The 17717-nt window shown below is 37.4% G+C and overlaps 3 protein-coding genes across 3 annotated transcripts; 1 reads left to right on the forward strand and 2 right to left on the reverse strand.

Annotated features, from left to right (window-relative positions):
* Positions 1-13391: 13391 nt before the first annotated feature.
* Positions 13392-14207, forward strand: LOC131432245 (large ribosomal subunit protein eL42). The gene is made up of 3 exons (XM_058598389.1): positions 13392-13481; positions 13721-13894; positions 13962-14207. Exons 1-3 carry the CDS (start codon positions 13479-13481, stop codon positions 14097-14099), a joined length of 315 nt encoding a protein of 104 aa, XP_058454372.1. The 5' UTR covers positions 13392-13478; the 3' UTR covers positions 14100-14207.
* On the reverse strand, positions 14197-14944 carry LOC131432244 (follicle cell protein 3C-1). Its single transcript, XM_058598387.1, has one exon. It carries the CDS (start codon positions 14845-14847, stop codon positions 14251-14253), a length of 597 nt encoding a protein of 198 aa, XP_058454370.1. The 5' UTR covers positions 14848-14944; the 3' UTR covers positions 14197-14250.
* Positions 14945-15234: 290 nt separating this feature from the next.
* LOC131432411 (armadillo repeat-containing protein 7) lies at positions 15235-16355 on the reverse strand. Its single transcript, XM_058598653.1, is given in 3 exon segments — positions 15235-15653; positions 15655-16057; positions 16123-16355. Coding segments are annotated over 3 exon segments (888 nt in total). The 5' UTR covers positions 16232-16355; the 3' UTR covers positions 15235-15277.
* Between the last annotated feature and the right edge of the window lie 1362 nt (positions 16356-17717).

Here is a 17717-nt window from a genome sequence, read left to right on the forward strand (position 1 = left end):
GTTGTTGGGCATCCGAAATACCACTTTAGGTTATGGGCCCAGGATTCGTTCTATCGGTTCCGTCGCGTAAATAAGTAAAAGTGTAAACGATGGAGGAGGAAAAACAAGATCGAGGTTTTTTACCGGTATTCGATGGCTCTAACTTTTCCGCATGGAAGTTCAGAATGCTCGTTCTTTTAGAAGAGCATGAACTAGTGGATTGTGTTCAGCGCTACGCTGCTGATATCGACGAGCTAAGAGATCATCCAGATGATAACCAGGAAACGAAAAATAGAAAAACTAGAGAACGCGAGATAAGAGCTAAAAAGGATCGTAAATGCAAATCTCTTTTAATTAGCAGAATTCATGATTCGCATTTGGAATACGTACGGGATAAACAGCACCCGAAGGATGTATGGGATGCATTACATCGGGTATTTGAAAGGCATAGCGTAGCGACTAGAATGCATCTAAAGCGACAGATGCTTACTCTCCGTTATGATACAGGTAGCTTGCAGCAACATTTTCTTCTATTTGACAAACTAGTTCGGGAGTACCGAGGAACCGGCGCAGTGCTAGATGAACTTGACGTTGTGTGTCATCTTCTTTTGACTCTCGGTTCGTCTTATTCGGCGGTCGTTACTGCACTCGAAACTATGCAGGAGGAGGTCCTTACGCTAGAATTCGTTAAGTGTCGACTTTTGGATGAAGAGACGAAGAGAAAAGGCACTGAAGTATACTCAGACACTCATGAACAGGCAGCTTTTTCTGGCCTGAAGCAGCATCATAAACGTAGGAAAATGAAATGTTTCGGATGCAAACAGGAAGGCCATAAGCTGGCAGAATGCCCTGTGCAGAAAAAGGGAAACGAGAAGAAGAAGGATGTAAACAAATCAAAGGCCAATGTAGCAGAACATGATGAATTATGTTTTGCTGGATTCAGCAGGGGCACTGTTCGTTCTGGTGCTACGAACAAAGTAAATTGGTACATCGACTCTGGATGCTCCGACCATTTAGTCAATGACAAATCGTTGTTCGTTGATTTGGAAGATCTCAAGCAACCCGTGGAGATCGCGATTGCTAAAGACGGTGAAACGATCGTAGCAAAACAAGCAGGAACGGTAAAAGTGATTTCTGTTGTAAACAAAAGAGAAATAAAGTGCTCAGTTAAGAATGTCCTGTACGTACCAGAGCTTCGATGTAACCTTTTTTTTTTTTTTTTTTTTTTTTTTTTTTTTTTAAATAACTATTTATTGGAATATGAGTTAAAATTAAATTATTAAGATTTAAATTGGGTGTTCAGCCACAAGTGGTGACTTTTCAGCCCTATTATATATATATATATATATATATATATGATTTGGTTATTACCATGAAGACATCATTTGCTTCCGCAATTCTGAGATTTTTGTGTAGGGAAAATTCTAAACCTACTTGTATTGTGTAATGGGGAAAAGGAACTTATATACTAACTTACTAACTAATACAGAGAGCGAATCGATTCAATTGAAGATTGCATCGATTTTTGTCGGAATTTGCTTATAATATTATGTGACATTACATCTAATGGTTCTATATTTGTGAGTCTGTGTAACTCATTTGTACTAAACCAGGGAGGACGCTTCAGAATCATTTTCAGAATTTTATTCTGAATCCTTTGAAGCGTTTTCTTCCTGGTGGAACAACAGCTTGACCAAATTGGTACCGCATAAAGCATGGCTGGTCTGAAAATTTGTTTATAAATTAACAATTTGTTTTTTAGACAGAGCTTAGAATTTCTGTTTATAAGAGGATATAAACATTTAATATATTTATTACACTTTGCCTGGATTCCTTCAATGTGATCCTTGAAAGTGAGTTTTTTGTCATACGTTAAACCTAAGTATTTAGCTTGATCAGACCATGTCAATTCCAAGCCATTCAATTTGAGAATGTGATTATTGTTTGGTTTTAGAAAAGAAGCTCTTGGCTTGTGAGGAAAGATAATTAATTGCGTTTTTGCTGCATTTGGTTTAATTTTCCATTTTGACAGATAATCACTGAAAATATTTAAACTTCTTTGTAGGCGACTGCAGATCACTCTTAGATTTCTACCTGTGGCTAACAGACTTGTGTCGTCACAGAATAGCGATTTCTGACAACCAACGGGTAGATTTGGTAGATCAGAAGTGAAAATATTATACAAGATTGGAGCTACACTCGAACCCTGCGGAACACCGGCTCGTACGGGTAGCATTTCAGATTTACAATTCTGATAGCTAACCTGAAGAGTACGATCAGTTAAATAATTTTGAATCATTTTGATCAAATAAATAGGAAACTGGAAATCAGACATTTTTGCTATTAAACCTTTGTGCCAAACACTGTCGAATGCTTTTTCTATGTCTAGAAGAGCAACTCCAGTGGATAACCCAGAAGATTTATTTGCTTTTATCATGTTCGTTACTCTGACAAGTTGATGAGTAGTTGAATGTTCATGACGAAATCCAAACTGTTCTGGTAAAAAAATTGAATTCTCATTTATATGAGTCATCATTCTTAACAAGATAATTTTTTCAAAAAGTTTACTGATAGAAGAAAGTAAGCTAATTGGGCGATAACTTGATGTTTCTGCTGGGTTTTTATCAGGTTTTAGGATAGGAATTACTTTAGCGTTTTTCCATCTTTTTGGGAAGTAAGCTAATGAAAAACACTTGTTGAAAATTTTAACCAGGAGTCTCAAGGCAACATCGGGAAGATTTTTAATAAGAATATTAAAAATTCCATCATTACCAGGAGCCTTCATGTTTTTGAGTTTCCTAATAATTGATTTAATTTCATCAAAATTCGTCTCAAAAATGTCATCGTGTGATAACACTTGGGTTGAAATATGATCATACTTCAGTGAGACTTCATTTTCAATAGGACTCACAACGTTTAAATTAAAATTGTGGACACTCTCGAACTGCTGAGCTAGCTTTTGAGCTTTTTCACCATTTGTAAGAAGTATTTGATTTCCTTCCTTGAGAGCAGGAATTGGTTTCTGAGGTTTCTTAAGAACCTTAGAAAGTTTCCAGAAAGGTTTAGAATATGGTTTAATTTGTTCAACTTCTTTAGCGAAATTTTCATTTCGCAAAAGAGTAAATCTATGTTTAATTTCTTTTTGTAAATCCTTAACTATGTTTTTCATAGCAGGATCACGAGAACGTTGATATTGTCGTCGACGAACATTCTTCAACCGAATGAGCAGTTGAAGATTGTCATCGATGATAGGAGAATTTAATTTAGTTTGAGCTTTGGGAACTGAAAGATTTCTAGCTTCGATAATATAATGATTCAAATTATCAATTGTCAATTGTCCGCAGAATTTTCTAAAATAGTTTCATGATCCACATGATTTTCAATGTGAGATCTGTAATCCAACCAATTAGCTCTATGATAGTTGAAAACAGAACTAATTGGATTAATTATAGCTTCGTTGGAAAGTCTGAATGTTACTGGAAGATGATCTGAGTCAAAGTCAGCATGTGTAATCGGTTCACTACAAATGTGACTTTGATCTGTTAGAACCAGATCAATTGTAGACGGGTTTTTCACGGAAGAGAAACAAGTAGGATTACTGGGATGAAGAACTGTAAAGTAACCAGCTGAGAGTTGATTATGAAGTATTTTACCATTACTGTTATTTTGCCTACAATTCCACTGGACATGCTTAGCATTTAAGTCCCCTATTACGAAAAATTTCGATCGATATCTTGTAAGTTTTTGCAAATCGCCTTTAAAGAAATTTAATTGTTCGCCGGTGCATTGGAATGGCAAATATGCTCCAGCGATGAAATAAATTCCATGAATGGTTTCAACTTCGATTCCCAAGCTTTCAATAACTTTAGTATTGAAAGAAGGTAAAATTCGATGTTTAATTTGCCGTTGGACAAAAATGGCAACTCCACCACCAATTCCAGTAAACCTGTCAAATCGATGAACCACATAATGTGGATTACTTTTCAATTTTACATTTGGTTTAAGAAAAGTTTCTGTCACAATGGCAATATGAATTTTGTGAACTTTGAGAAAATTATAAAATTCATCTTCACTCGATTTCAAAGATCGAGCATTCCAATTTAAAATATTCAAATAATTATTTAACATCACTGTTAAATTTTAAATTCATTATAATATTATTTGCAAATTTCCATCCGATTTGAAATGCTTCAAAAAGTGATGAAGTCGAATTCATTTGGATGATCATTTGAAAAAGTTGATCTTGTAGGTAGATCATTTTATTTTCAGTTATATCGCCTAAATCGACTTCATTTAAAGAAGCGAATGGCATTGAAGGAATATTTGTAGGTAGACTGCCATTAGAAGAAGATGATTTGGCCGGTCTACCTATTAATAAATTGTTTTCGTTAGAAGAAGAACTGCAAGGCGGTCCTGTGTTTTGATTATTTACATTAGAAGAAATAGGTGATAGATTTCTACCTAATATACCAGCATAACTGACATTAGAAGAAGACGATGACGAGGTCGATCTACCTGTCAATAAATTGTTTTCGTTAGAAGACGAATTGGCAGGTGCCTTAGAAGAATTTTCAGGTATATTCTGTAAATTTAAGGTCGTTGATTTGACTTGTTGTCTAAGCGAACGAGCGTTTAAAATTTTTTCTCTGACAGGACATTTCAAATAATTGGATTTATGATTTCCATTGCAATTTGAACATGAAAATTTATCAGTGGTTTCATTCATTGGACAATCGTCTTTCGAATGCGATTTACCACAATTCAAACACCGTATATCCATATGACAATTTTTGGTTCCATGACCGAAGCCTTGGCAACGACGACATTGCGTTAAGTTTGCAATACGATTATGCCGTTTATAATGTTCCCAATCAATTTTAATGTGGGAAATGAAACGTACTTTTTCTAAAGTTTTCAAATTGTTTACACCACTTCGATTGAAGTGTATTAGGTAAAGTTCATGGGAAATTCCAGAGCGTGGTTTAGAAGTACCATTCGCTCTTTTTTTCATAAGTATTACTTGGGAAGGGGCAAAACCAAGCAATTCTTTTAGTTCATTTTTAATTTCATCAATACTTTGATCATTTGATAATCCTTTCAAGACAGCCTTGAAGGGTCTGTCTGATTTTATATCATATGAATAAAATTTATGAAGTTTTTCGGACAAATATCGAATAAGACGTTCGTAATCTTCCAATCCATCCACCAAGACTCGACATTCTCCTCTTCGTCCGATTTGAAATGAGACTTTTACTTCCGGGAGAAAAGTAGAAAGCTCAGTACGGAATGCTTTGAAGTCGGAAATCATCACCGTCACTGGTGGCATAGATTGATGTTTCTTCCCAGAACGACAAGCGTCCATTTTGGGAATTTTTGAAGAATTTTCTTCTATGTCGCTACAATCGGATTCAGGAAGAATCTCGTAAATATTGTTAGACGGCATAGGATCAGCGGAAGGGAAATCCGTCCGTTGTCTTTTATTTTTACATTCAGATTCTATAAGATCGTGAATGTTATTAGAAAAATGTTGAATAACGGATTGTGATTTATTCCGTATTGAATTATTTTTAGCCTTAGGCTTGTTGCCTTTCCGGTTGGACGCAGGCATTTTTGAAATTAATGAAATTTTAAATTAAATTAACTAGGCTAAATTAGTCTTCGATTAGACTCCTAGCTAGCCTTAAAAAAGGCTGATTAATTTCTTAGTTACTCTAATATCACTCTTTGTATCACTTAGTCACTCTAATATCACTCTTTGTATCACTTAGTCACTTAGTTAGTGATTCAGGTAGCCTTGAAAAAGACTGAAGCCTTGAATCAATGAAACTCTAGGTAGCCAGAAAAAAATTCCAGGAGCCAAGAGCTATACGCGTGCGGTGCGAACGACTGTTCAACACCGACTTCGATGTAACCTATTTTCGGTGATGAGATGTGATGAAGCTGGTATGAAAATAGTATTTGAAAAGGATTCTGTTGGCATATTTCATGATTCGAAGTTGATTGCCACGGGTGCTCGCGTCGGGAAGTTATATCGTTTAAATATGTTCGTTGACCGTGAAAATATCGATAATTCATTGTTATCATTCGGGCGTGTGCCGGAAAATCTTGAACTGTGGCATCGGCGTTTCGGCCACTTGAATGCACGAAGCTTGGAAAAGTTAATAAATGATGGCATGTGTGTTGGTTTTAAGCCTGAAGGTGAAACATCGAATAAAAATGTAATTGTTTGCGAACCGTGTGTATTAGCAAAACAGACTCGAAAGCCGTTTCGAATGCTTAATAATACGAGATCGTCGCGTGTTTTAGAACTCGTACATTCCGATGTTTGCGGGCCGATTAAACCGCTTGGAATTGATAGTATGAGATATTTTGTCACCTTCATTGACGATTGGAGCCACTTTGTGATAGTGTTTTTGATTAAATCGAAGGATGAAGTGCTCGATTGCTTCAAACGATATGCTGCGTTGGTATCGGCTAAATTTGGGCAAAAGATTTCGCGTTTGCGGTGCGATAACGGTGGTGAATATAAAAACCGTTCGTTTCAACAATTTTGTAATCAAATCGGTGTTCAGATCGAGTGGACAGTAGCACACACTCCGGAACAGAATGGTGTATCCGAGCGAATGAACCGCTCTCTCGTTGAACGAGCACGAGCGATGTTGGAGGACTCTGGTATAAACAAGTGTTTTTGGACCTGTGCGGTGCAGACTGCGGCTTATCTGTTGAATCGTAGTCCCTCTAGCGCTATTATGTCTGATATGACTCCGTATCAGCTGTGGGAAGGATGTAAACCAGATGTCAGAAAGTTGCGAGTCTTTGGTTGTAACGTGTTTGTACATGTACCAAAAGAGCAACGCAGCAAATTAGACTCCAAATCGTGGAAAGGTTTATTCTTGGGCTACGCTAATAATGGCTATCGAGTGTGGCACCCAGCGAAGAGGCAAATATTACACGTCCGTGATGTTGATTTTGTTGAATCTGAGTACGGTGAAAGTTTTCTGAAATATAATGATGACAGAGCTTCTGACGTGATTTCGATTGTCGAAAGAGATAATGAAAAATCGGAGTCTATCAAAGAAGAAATGGATAATGAAAATATTTTGGAAGAAACCTTGAGAACGGGGACAAGCGATGAAAATACGAATAATTCATTTGGACCACGTATTACAGGCAGACCAGTGCGCGAACGGAACCCTCCCATATGGCAAGCAGATTATGAAATGGAGTATGCTGCATATGCGTTGAATGCGATGGAATATGTCGAAGATTTGCCGAGAACTTTAGCTGAAGCAAAAACACGTAAGGATTGGCCGAAATGGGAAGCAGCTGTTAATGAAGAGATTGCAGCCTTGAAGAGAAACAGGACGTGGACTGTTACAGAGCTGCCAAAAGATCGAAAGCCGATTACAAGTAAGTGGGTTTTTAAAATAAAACATGGCATGAATGGAGAGCCGGATCGCTATAGAGCTCGCTTAGTGGCGAGAGGTTTCAGCCAAAAGTTTGGTTTCGACTATAGCGAAACTTACTCTCCTGTTGCTAAGCTCGACACGTTACGTACGGTTTTAGCAGTTGCTTGTCGGAATAAAATGGTGGTGCATCAAATGGATGTCCGTGCTGCCTTTTTGAATGGGACACTTACAGAAGAAATTTTTATGGTACCGCCGGAAGGATTTGTTGTCGAGAATAATCAAGTATGTCGGTTGGAAAAATCTTTATACGGGCTTAAACAAGCTTCTCGTGCGTGGAACAGTCGATTTCATAGTTTTATGAAAGACCGTTTAGGCTTTTTGCAGAGCGCCAATGATCGATGTCTTTATGTTCGTGGATCTGGAGAGACTCGAGTGATTATAGTTCTTTACGTAGACGACATCGTGATTGTCGGAGCGACACTGAAAGTTGTGCAACTTGTAAAGAGTTGTTTATCTAATGAATTCGAGATGGCAGATATGGGAGAAATTAAACATTTCCTTGGAATGCGCGTGGAATACAATCGTGTTGGTGGTGTGATGAAGATAAATCAGCGCCATTATCTGGAGAACGTTCTGAAGCGATTTAAAATGGAAGATTGCAAACCTTGTTCAACGCCTATTGAAAATCGATTGAAGTTAAAAGTAAACGACCATAATCGTACCACGCAGCCATTTAAGGAACTCGTTGGTTGTTTGTCATATGCATCATTAACTACTAGACCGGACTTAGCAGCTTCAGTTAATTTCTTCAGTCAGTTTCAGAGTTGCCCCAGTGATGAACATTGGACTCATCTAAAAAGGATACTACGGTATATAAAAGGATCGTTGGACTTCGGTCTTGTTTTCCGGGCGAATGAATCGGCACCGTTGTTGGAAGTCTTTTCGGATGCTGACTGGGCAAACGATTCATCTGATAGACGTTCTATCAGTGGAGGTATTTTTAAAGTTTTTGGATGTACAGTTGGCTGGATCACCAGGAAACAACAGACAGTTGCTCTTTCGTCAACAGAGGCAGAGATATCAGCACTTTGTACTGTGGTTTGCCATGAAATATGGCTAAATCGTTTGTTGCTTGATTTGGGATATAACAGTAAGCAACCGATCTCCGTTTATGAAGATAATCAATCTGCAATGCGAATCGCCGAGGAGTCTCGAGATTTTGGACGTGTTAAACATGTTGATGTGAAGTTTCATTTTCTGCGAGATTTAATCGAATGTGGCAGCATTGTACTCAAATTTCTTCCGTCGACCGATCAGCCTGCGGATATGATGACCAAAGGGTTACCAGTTGCAGCATTTCGACGACACTGCACCGGGATCGGACTGGTGAATTGCAGTGGCTGAGCAGGGGTGTTGATGGAGCAGCCCCTTGAACTCACCGTCTCTATTAACCTTGTGAGCCCCTACTTTAATGTAACACCACTGTCGAGTATGTTGCTGTATACAACGCTTCCGTTTCCTAGTTAATAATAATTTCCTTTCTTACGAAATACATGCGTTCGTTTTGTTCTACAAGTTTCGTCGGGTTTTTCGTTGTTGGGCATCCGAAATACCACTTTAAAACGCTGCTGGGGCTGCCAGTTTTTCTTGTTATAAAATTTAGATTTAAATTTTGTAACTGACATAAATTATGAATCTAGAACTAGAACACTACTGAATATGCCCTTACTGTTTTTGATCACATAATTTTCGTTTATTTATGCCTGGGTGTTGCACTACATCGGTAAAGTGCAGTTTAAAAACGAAATTTCTGGTTGTTTCTACAGTTTCTGTCGGACTAGAAATTTGCACCTCATCCTCAAACAATTTTGAAATTTTGAAAAGCAGCTTCTACAACTGGGAGGTGCTACAGCTAGAACGGAAAACGCTTTTAGTTACAGAAAAGTCATGTTTTTCTTAGACGGTTGATAAAATTGTCAGACTTTTGAAATCGCCGCGATGTTTTATTTTTTTTGCTCGCTAAACCTTTTGCGACCATCATTCTTTACGGAGAACTTGAAGTCCGCAGACTTTTTTCGAGTAAATTTGAATTTACTTACATTTACTAAATTCCAATTTAAATGTTGACTTTTAATTTCTAAATTTTTTTGTTCATAACACCTCGGATTTATCTGATAGGAGGTGACAATATCAAAATTCACTTTTTAACTCTGCAAATATTATGGGCCCACGCGAACGTCAAGCAACAAAAGCAAACGTTGAACTCATAAACAAATAGGGTAACAGAGGTATTTTGGCCCACTTTGTAAAAATATCCACCAAATGTTTTAATATCTTTGAAAAATCCTAATTTAATGTGATAAGCTTCAAACTGATGCAACATGGCTTACCTAAGATCGATTGAATCCATAAAGTTTGTTTGGTGGGCCAAAATATATGAAGTGGCCAAAATACCTCTGTTACCCTAAACACAGCTCCCGTAATATCCACAATTAAAGCCTCACGAGAGCGAAAGGAATGCCTTCCCCGTTCGGAAGATGACCCCGACGGATAGCGGCACTGCAGCACAGGTCACCAATTGTGCGATCGCATTACCGTAAGCAGCATCAACTTGACAGTGGAAGAAAGAGTGCATTTGAACAAATAGGGATTTTGATTTTTAATGAGACAACAACGACGAAGAGATGCACCGTTTAAACACAATCATTCAGTTGACGGCCATATCTTAGTAGGCGAAGTCGACTTGGCGATTTTGATGGTGTTAGAGATGAAAAAATAAGGAATACAGTTCGTCCTGATTAATATTTTTACCCAATAAACTAACCTAATAATTTTATTCGCGATACAGTTTCATTTACTGTCGTTGTATAAAAATTCTTTGTAAATCAACGAATCTGTGCGTTAGTTTTTACATTTCGTACCCTTTCCCTTCTGTCGAATTATAATATTTCCAGCGATAACCAACGAACCCCTGTCTAATTGCACAAAAGAAATGAGAGGCGAAAAAACGGAAGCAGAGATATAAAACTTTAACTCATAAATTACCTCATTTCTTTCTCTGCTTAGTGTTTATTTACAGCGAATGAGCTGATGACGTGCCATCGTTCATCACTTTCGTCCGGTCCAGAAAGTCCGCTCCAGTAAAGGGAAGCCTAAAATAGTTCTCGAAGTACGGAGTGTTTCCTTGAGTAACGGAACCGTTAACTTTTTATTATGCAGATTAGGTCTTACAGGTTTCGTACATATTATAACCACATTGAATTCGTAGAACCTTTGCTGTCTGCGCAGTATCTTCCGTAAAACAAAATCCACAAAATACCCCATCATTCACCCACCAGCAGAAATGAAAAATGCAAATCAAGGTGCGCTATTTAGCAAATTTCCACAGTTGAAGGTGGAATTTATGGGTCCTTAACTTGTTCTAGATATCATGAAAACTTTAGATTTTCGGAATAACATAGTATATAAAACTAAAAATCTTTCATCTGAATTTAAATAAAAGTCAGCACACAAACGTGCGGATCGATGAATCCGATTGACAGTGGAATTATTAACGTTATTAAATTCTCCCTTACTTTACAAATATGTTAATGTAAAAGTTAAGCGACTTACTTTATTGTAATTATACTCCAACTAAAGGAATGGACGATTACATTTCATCTTCGCCTTACAAGTGCGTTAGCAGTTTATTTTCAAGTACTAACGCCACCAACATTAAACATTAACAACATTAATCGCTAAGCTGACGTACAGATACCAAATCCCCTAAAGAACTACTATACGAGTCATAAAGTCGTTAATTTGTATTCGTCTAATAAACGAAATATCAGTTTCTTTAGCACATTGTTGCAAATAAAATGATGTTCCTTTAAGATTCGTATAGCGATAACGGCGAAAACAGCATTTGCGGTTTTAACAAGAGCTTGTTTTTTTTTCGAATAGCAAATGGTCTACTCCAAGTGTGAATGTGTTGCCCAGGTCCGCCGAACGAAAATTCGGACTCGGGGGGGGACTCCAGTATTACCCTAAACATGGGAATTAAAAAACATTGTGAGCATGGGAATAACATTGCATCAAGAGATTTTTAAGTACATTAATTTAACAAAATAATTCGCAATCAAATTTGTTTAGATTTTTTATTTGGAATGAAGAATGAAAAAAATTTAAATCTTAGAATTTCCGGGTCACTTAAAAAGTCTGGGCCCGGGGGATTCCTCCCTTTACCCCTCCCCACTCAGCAACCCTGTGTGTTGGAGTAGCTGCTGGACATCAGCTGATGTGAAAATTTTCATTGGGAAAATGTTGAAAACTGAAAAAAAAACAACTAATCATTAAACATCAACTAGGGAGCTGTTTTTTCTGTTCGTCTCGCAGCTTTTCAAGAATGTTACACGTTCCATGTTTTTTTCAAGCTATGGAATATTCAGAATTCAATTTTTTATTGAAAAAATTTATTTATTATTGGAAAAAATCCCAAATATATTCAGACAGAGTTTCAAAAGTTTGTAAATCCGAAAAAATGTCTGTGAGATATCATTTCTCTATAAAGTATGAAACACAAAACTAACTTATCGAGCAAAAAACAAAACAGTGCGGCCATTTTAAAAGTCTGTAAAGTTTGACGAAAGTCTGCAACACAAAATATCTTTACAAAAGCTTTTAAAAAAATCTGCAGATTTGTCTGCAAAATTGCAGATTTCTTATACAGTGCTGCAAACATTGTTTATGTAAATCGAGTTTTTCGAAGACTTTCGTCAAACTTTGCAGATAAATTGAAGCCTGTAGACATTTTATTCAGATTTACTGTAACCCTGCCTGAAGATATTTGGGATTTTTACCTGGCATCTCTGATCTCTGGATTATGTACGATTCAGACGATCCGTCTCCTTCCATCACAGTCAACCTCCGTTACCGTCAACATTAATTACATGCATTCTTATGGAGACATTCACACGTAACGTCACCGTCATGGAACCTCTTAACGGACGGAGCGTGTGAACGTTCCGGTAAAGAAAGTATTAAACTAATTTTTACGGACGCTGACGTTTCGGTGACGGTGACGGAAGAGGACGGATCGTCTGAATCGTACATTAGAGTGAGAACCGTAAAGCAGCCCTTACACGTGACAATATTATTGTCAATCCAAAGTATTGTCAATACCGTCAATCCAATTGACTTAGTAACTTGAGTCCACATTTTTCGAGAAAATCAAGCGTTTGGAGCTTCAAATTTTGCAAATAAATATTAAAATATAGAGAGAAGAGATTATTGCACATATTTAACAGTTTCCTTCTGGAGAGAAAGTATTGTTGGATTGATGATCAGTTTTGATTTTTTTTGACAATATTTTCGTCAATCCAATGAAGTTTCCATTACACGATCAAAAGTATTGTCAATACTCCTGGTATTGACAATAATATTGTCTCGTGTAAAGGCCGCTTAATATCCAGGTCTCACATTGCACCAACAAATCATTAGCGACATACTTCTTTGCGAGCAAACGTACAGTAGGAAACTTCAGCTCAATCTCAGTTAACTCATCTGGAATTTGATTCGGATTAGAAAGCTTAGCAAAGTTTAACAGGGATTTAAAAGGTTCAAGAGGAAACGTGCGGGATGAGGTGAGATTTTTTCTGGTTCGATGTGTTTATATGTCTGTGTTAGTCCAGAGTTTGCAACAAATTGTTGTTTCGATTCCGCACTCACTCACTTCTAAAAATTTCGTAAGGCTTTTTATTGGAATTCCAATTTTCGTGAAGGGATTCGCTTACGATATTCTTGTGGCTAAAAACTATACGATATCATTATGAAATTCCATATATTTTTTGTCTGAGTGTATACCAGGCTGATATAACAAAATATTTTTCTGGGTGGATTTAAGATTTTTTCCCACTGTACCACTCCCGTGCCAAATGCTCACCAGAAGAGAGCAGCACAACTCAATTCTCGCTTGATAGTTAAATCGTACGAAATAATTTTCTTTCCTTATACGAACCGGAAACTGTCAGCCTGACAGAACAGCTCCATTTGACAGTTTTCGTTTCCTGCACTCTCTTTTCGTTTGTAACTGAACCGACGAAGACATTGAAAATGGTACGTGTGGATTTGATTATTCCATTATTTCTCATTTAAAAGTTAATAAATCAAACCAAAGTCTGTTGCTAGTGATTTATAAGGTTATTCATCACGAAATTGGCTCCTAGTTATTTATCGAAACAGGCTTATTTTGTTGTGAAATAGATGTGATCATTCAAGTATTTTACCATAAATTGAAACCGGAGGTTATGTTGATTAAAATAATACAAAATTCTTGTTTTCTTAATTTCTCACAGGTGAATGTTCCCAAGCAGCGCAGAACTTATTGCAAGAAGTGCAAAGTTCACCGAGTTCACAAGGTAACGCAGTACAAGAAGTCTAAAGAACGACAAGCTTCCCAGGGTCGTCGCCGTTACGATCGTAAACAAAAGGGTTTCGGTGGTCAGACTAAGCCAATCTTCAGGAAGAAGGTAAGTTGCCATTTCTGTTTGTTTTTTTCAGCAATATCCAACATCTAACAACGGTTTTCTCCTGTAGGCTAAGACCACCAAAAAGATTGTACTGCGAATGGAATGCGTCGAGTGCAAATACCGCAAACAAGCCCCTCTGAAGCGTTGCAAACATTTCGAGCTGGGTGGCGACAAGAAGCGAAAGGGACAGATGATTCAGTTCTAAGTGAAATAACTCTTAATGTTTAATTAAGAGCAATACAAACATTTTCTTTACTGTTAAAAAATCACTGAAGGAACTACGCAATACAAACGGAGTTTCTGTAGTACCTCACGATGAGTTATTTTGCTTCATACACAGTAAATATCACAATTCTTTATTCTACCGACTCTTCTGGATAATCATCACCGTTGTCGTTGTCGTCGTCGTCGTTCGTTTTGGTTGTGTTACCTGCCAGTAACGATTTTCGTATCAAGGCAGCCATTTTCGTACACCGCATCGGTCGATCGTTTTCACAGCAAAACTCCCTTCCGGCTGACAAATTGCTGTTAATCCATCGTGGCGCACAGTTCTGATAGAACAGATAGGCGCGCTCTCGATAGCAATCCCGGTCAATGGTGCCGCATATCAGTGCCGGCGAATTAGGCAAGTGTTTCAAAATGGCATCAAGGCAGCGATTCGAGCATTGCTTATTTCCCGCACTATTACAGGGATAGTTCTGCATCAGTTCAAGTTGTATTCCTGGGTTCCCTCGCGGTGGTTCCGTACGGTTATACTTGTTGAATTGTCCGGTAAGAAAAATAGCACAGGTACACGGTACGTTTTCCACCGGTACAACGGCGTTTGACTCAAGGTTGACATGTTTAGTCTTTCTCGTTCTCACTTTTTGGCAATTTGTCGTTTGGACGAAACAAATTCCTACCAGGCAGGTTAGTTTGATGATTATGATCACGGCACGAATCTTGTGAACCATTTTGACGTCGGACGTGAACTGAGCTGAGCAGTGGCAGTCGCAGTAGAGAAAACTATTCACCCGCCAACCGTCGAAGCCGAGCTCGAGTGTTTGTTTTGTTTCCTTGGAAGTTGCTTATGCAAAGTTTTGAAGAAAGTTGTTTCACTAAGTTAAGGTCAAAAACTGACTCACATTTCTGAACTTAATGCAATATTTGGTGAAACGAATTCAATGGATTCAAATTTATGTCAAGTTTGAGCATAGAAGCGAAGAGAGAATTAGAGATGAGATTTTCTCAAAACATAATTATAGCTTCCTTGGCAAACCTATTTATTCAACAATGGTCAAGAGTTAAATGTAATCAGCTTATCAAGCAAATGATGTCATCAAATCTAAAGCCAAGCAGAATCAACAAATTTACTACGCTGTTTACTTAAACATTTCATAATGGCTACAACTTCATCGCAAACAGTTTTGCGCTACCAACGAAAACAGTCTGTCCACCTTGTTTGCAATAGTAAGAAACGCTGACGATCTTCCGAAGGTTTTCGACCTTCACCGTGAACACCGCTTCCTCGTCCAGTCGGCATCGTTTCGGAAAGCGAAACTCCTGCGAGGTGACCACATGGCCAGGAAAGTTACTGCCGATTATTCCTGCTGTCACAGCATTCAGTAAGGCACCGTTCACGAATCTATGCTGTGCTGTTTTATGCTGATGAATTGGATTGCTGTCACCGGTGAATTCGGCGAATCGGAGTAAGTCTTCTTCGCGGAAAGTTCTACACAAAGTTAGAACTTTTTGATTGCTAAATAATCGTCTACTTTGAAGTAACATAATCTTCCATAAAAACATTCACCAAATTAGTTATCAACCTATTGCTTCCTGTCCTCAGCGTCTCACACAACTGGCGAAAATCGTCCTCGATGGGTTCGTTATTCAAATAGATCAAAATTGTTAGCAAATGAGCGATCAATTCGGTATTTTTACTGTATTTTCCGATAAGGAATTTAATTTGCTTCAAAACTCCTCCGCGCCTTACATACTCAGAGAATTCGGTATCGAGACAAAGATTGCAAATTCCAGCTGCTGCGTGTATCAGTAACGATAGATCTATAGAGCAGTTCAAAATTTCTACAAACAGTTCGTGGGCCTTAGAGCTCTTCAGAAAATTCCAGTTGATAGGATCGTACGCAAAATTGGCCAAATTAGCAGTGACTTGCTGTTGAGCCTCTGTAAATAAGAAATAAAATACTGTTAGTTCCTGTAGTAAGAACTACGGACTCGGGTGTACTTACCTAAATTGTTGGTCTCGTAGTATTCATCCACGAGTAGCGAAATATATTCTCTACGGTTTATTCCTTCATTTGGAGTGCGCTTTTTTAGTCTATCGAAAGAACTAAACATTCTTATAAATTGTGCAGTCGTTTTAGGCGCATTTCCGAAATTTGAAAAAAAAAATTTTGTTATGTTTCTTCAAGTCCTCTGTGCACTTCATCAGCTGTTTTGTAATAGTGGCAGATTGTTTACATTATTGTTATAGAAGTATTTCGACCGGCAGGTTTTTCTTTTTTATAGCAAGGAGCTGTACACTGAGAAATACACTTTTTTTTAAACTGAAGGCTTTTTATTAGGTTATTCTTTTTTGGGTTCCACAGAGATGTCAGATATTTTCATAGGAAATCTGTATTATTCTCTATAAAAAATCTGTATTTATCTGTATTCACTAATAAAATTAAATTTCAACAATAAAATGATGTTAAAAGATGTTATTCCAAAACATTATGGCTGTAGAATGGTAAATTCAAAGAGACCAAGACTTTGATTCTCGTCACTGCAATCAAATACTAATAGATTGCTCATACGAAAAAGTTTTTATTTTGCTTTTTGCGAGATTTGTATTTAATTTAGGAAATCTGTATCAAATCTGTATTCTGTATGAGTATGTAAAAATCTGTATAATACAGATAAATCTGTATAAATGACATCTCTGGGTTCCAAAGTCGATTGTTTTATGTCTTTATTTTGAGGTGTATTGCTTTTGGCGCCTTTTCAAAATTTACTCTGTACAAGTACGGGAAGAACTTAATCGTGAATATCTCGAGTTGTACTACTTTACCGTAATCCCGACGACGGTGTTGAGGTAGTTAGGAACATCCCGAATAAAAAAAATATTGTAGAAAAAAATACGATTTGTTGTTACAAAACCTTCCACAATTTTGCTTTGACCAATGAGAAATATTTAATTACACTCAAGATTGCACTGTTATACACTATGCAATTAATTGTGAACAATAGAATGTATAGGTAAGTATCGTAACAATTCAAATCATACAATTTTCTCATACATGTTTTCTTGGAAAACAATCAAATGTACAGTTTATATATTGTTTGAACGTCACGTGTTCGATTTCGGACCACCCTAAATAACTAAATTTTTACAGCAGTGCTTTTAATGCGATTTGCAGCAGCTTAAAACTATTTTTATTCAAATAAAATAATCGAAAACAATAATCTTATTAATTCACTTTTCTTCACTTTCATTTGCTTACTTACATTAATAGTTTTCCCTTTTTCCTCTTTCTTTTCAGGTTAGTTGCAGCGGTGCGCTTTTCAATTTCCTGTGATATCAAGTTTCAATAAGTTCAATAAACATTAAAACATTTTTGAATAAATTCTTCTCACCTAATGTTAATGCCTCTGAGTGCCACTTCGTCCGTCGGTTGATCGACGGCAGGTATTCGGACACCCACCGTATCCACAGCTTATCTGCTAGTCGTTGCGATCGTTTGTATCGATCACGGAGTGCTTCGGCTTCGCTTGTCGACGGGATGAAACACTCTGCATTGATAGCACCGACACCGCGAATGAAATGATTCGGGGTCAATGCTTC

This window comes from Malaya genurostris, chromosome 2 (assembly GCF_030247185.1).
Source record: "Malaya genurostris strain Urasoe2022 chromosome 2, Malgen_1.1, whole genome shotgun sequence".
Classification (NCBI taxonomy): Eukaryota; Metazoa; Arthropoda; class Insecta; order Diptera; family Culicidae; genus Malaya; species Malaya genurostris.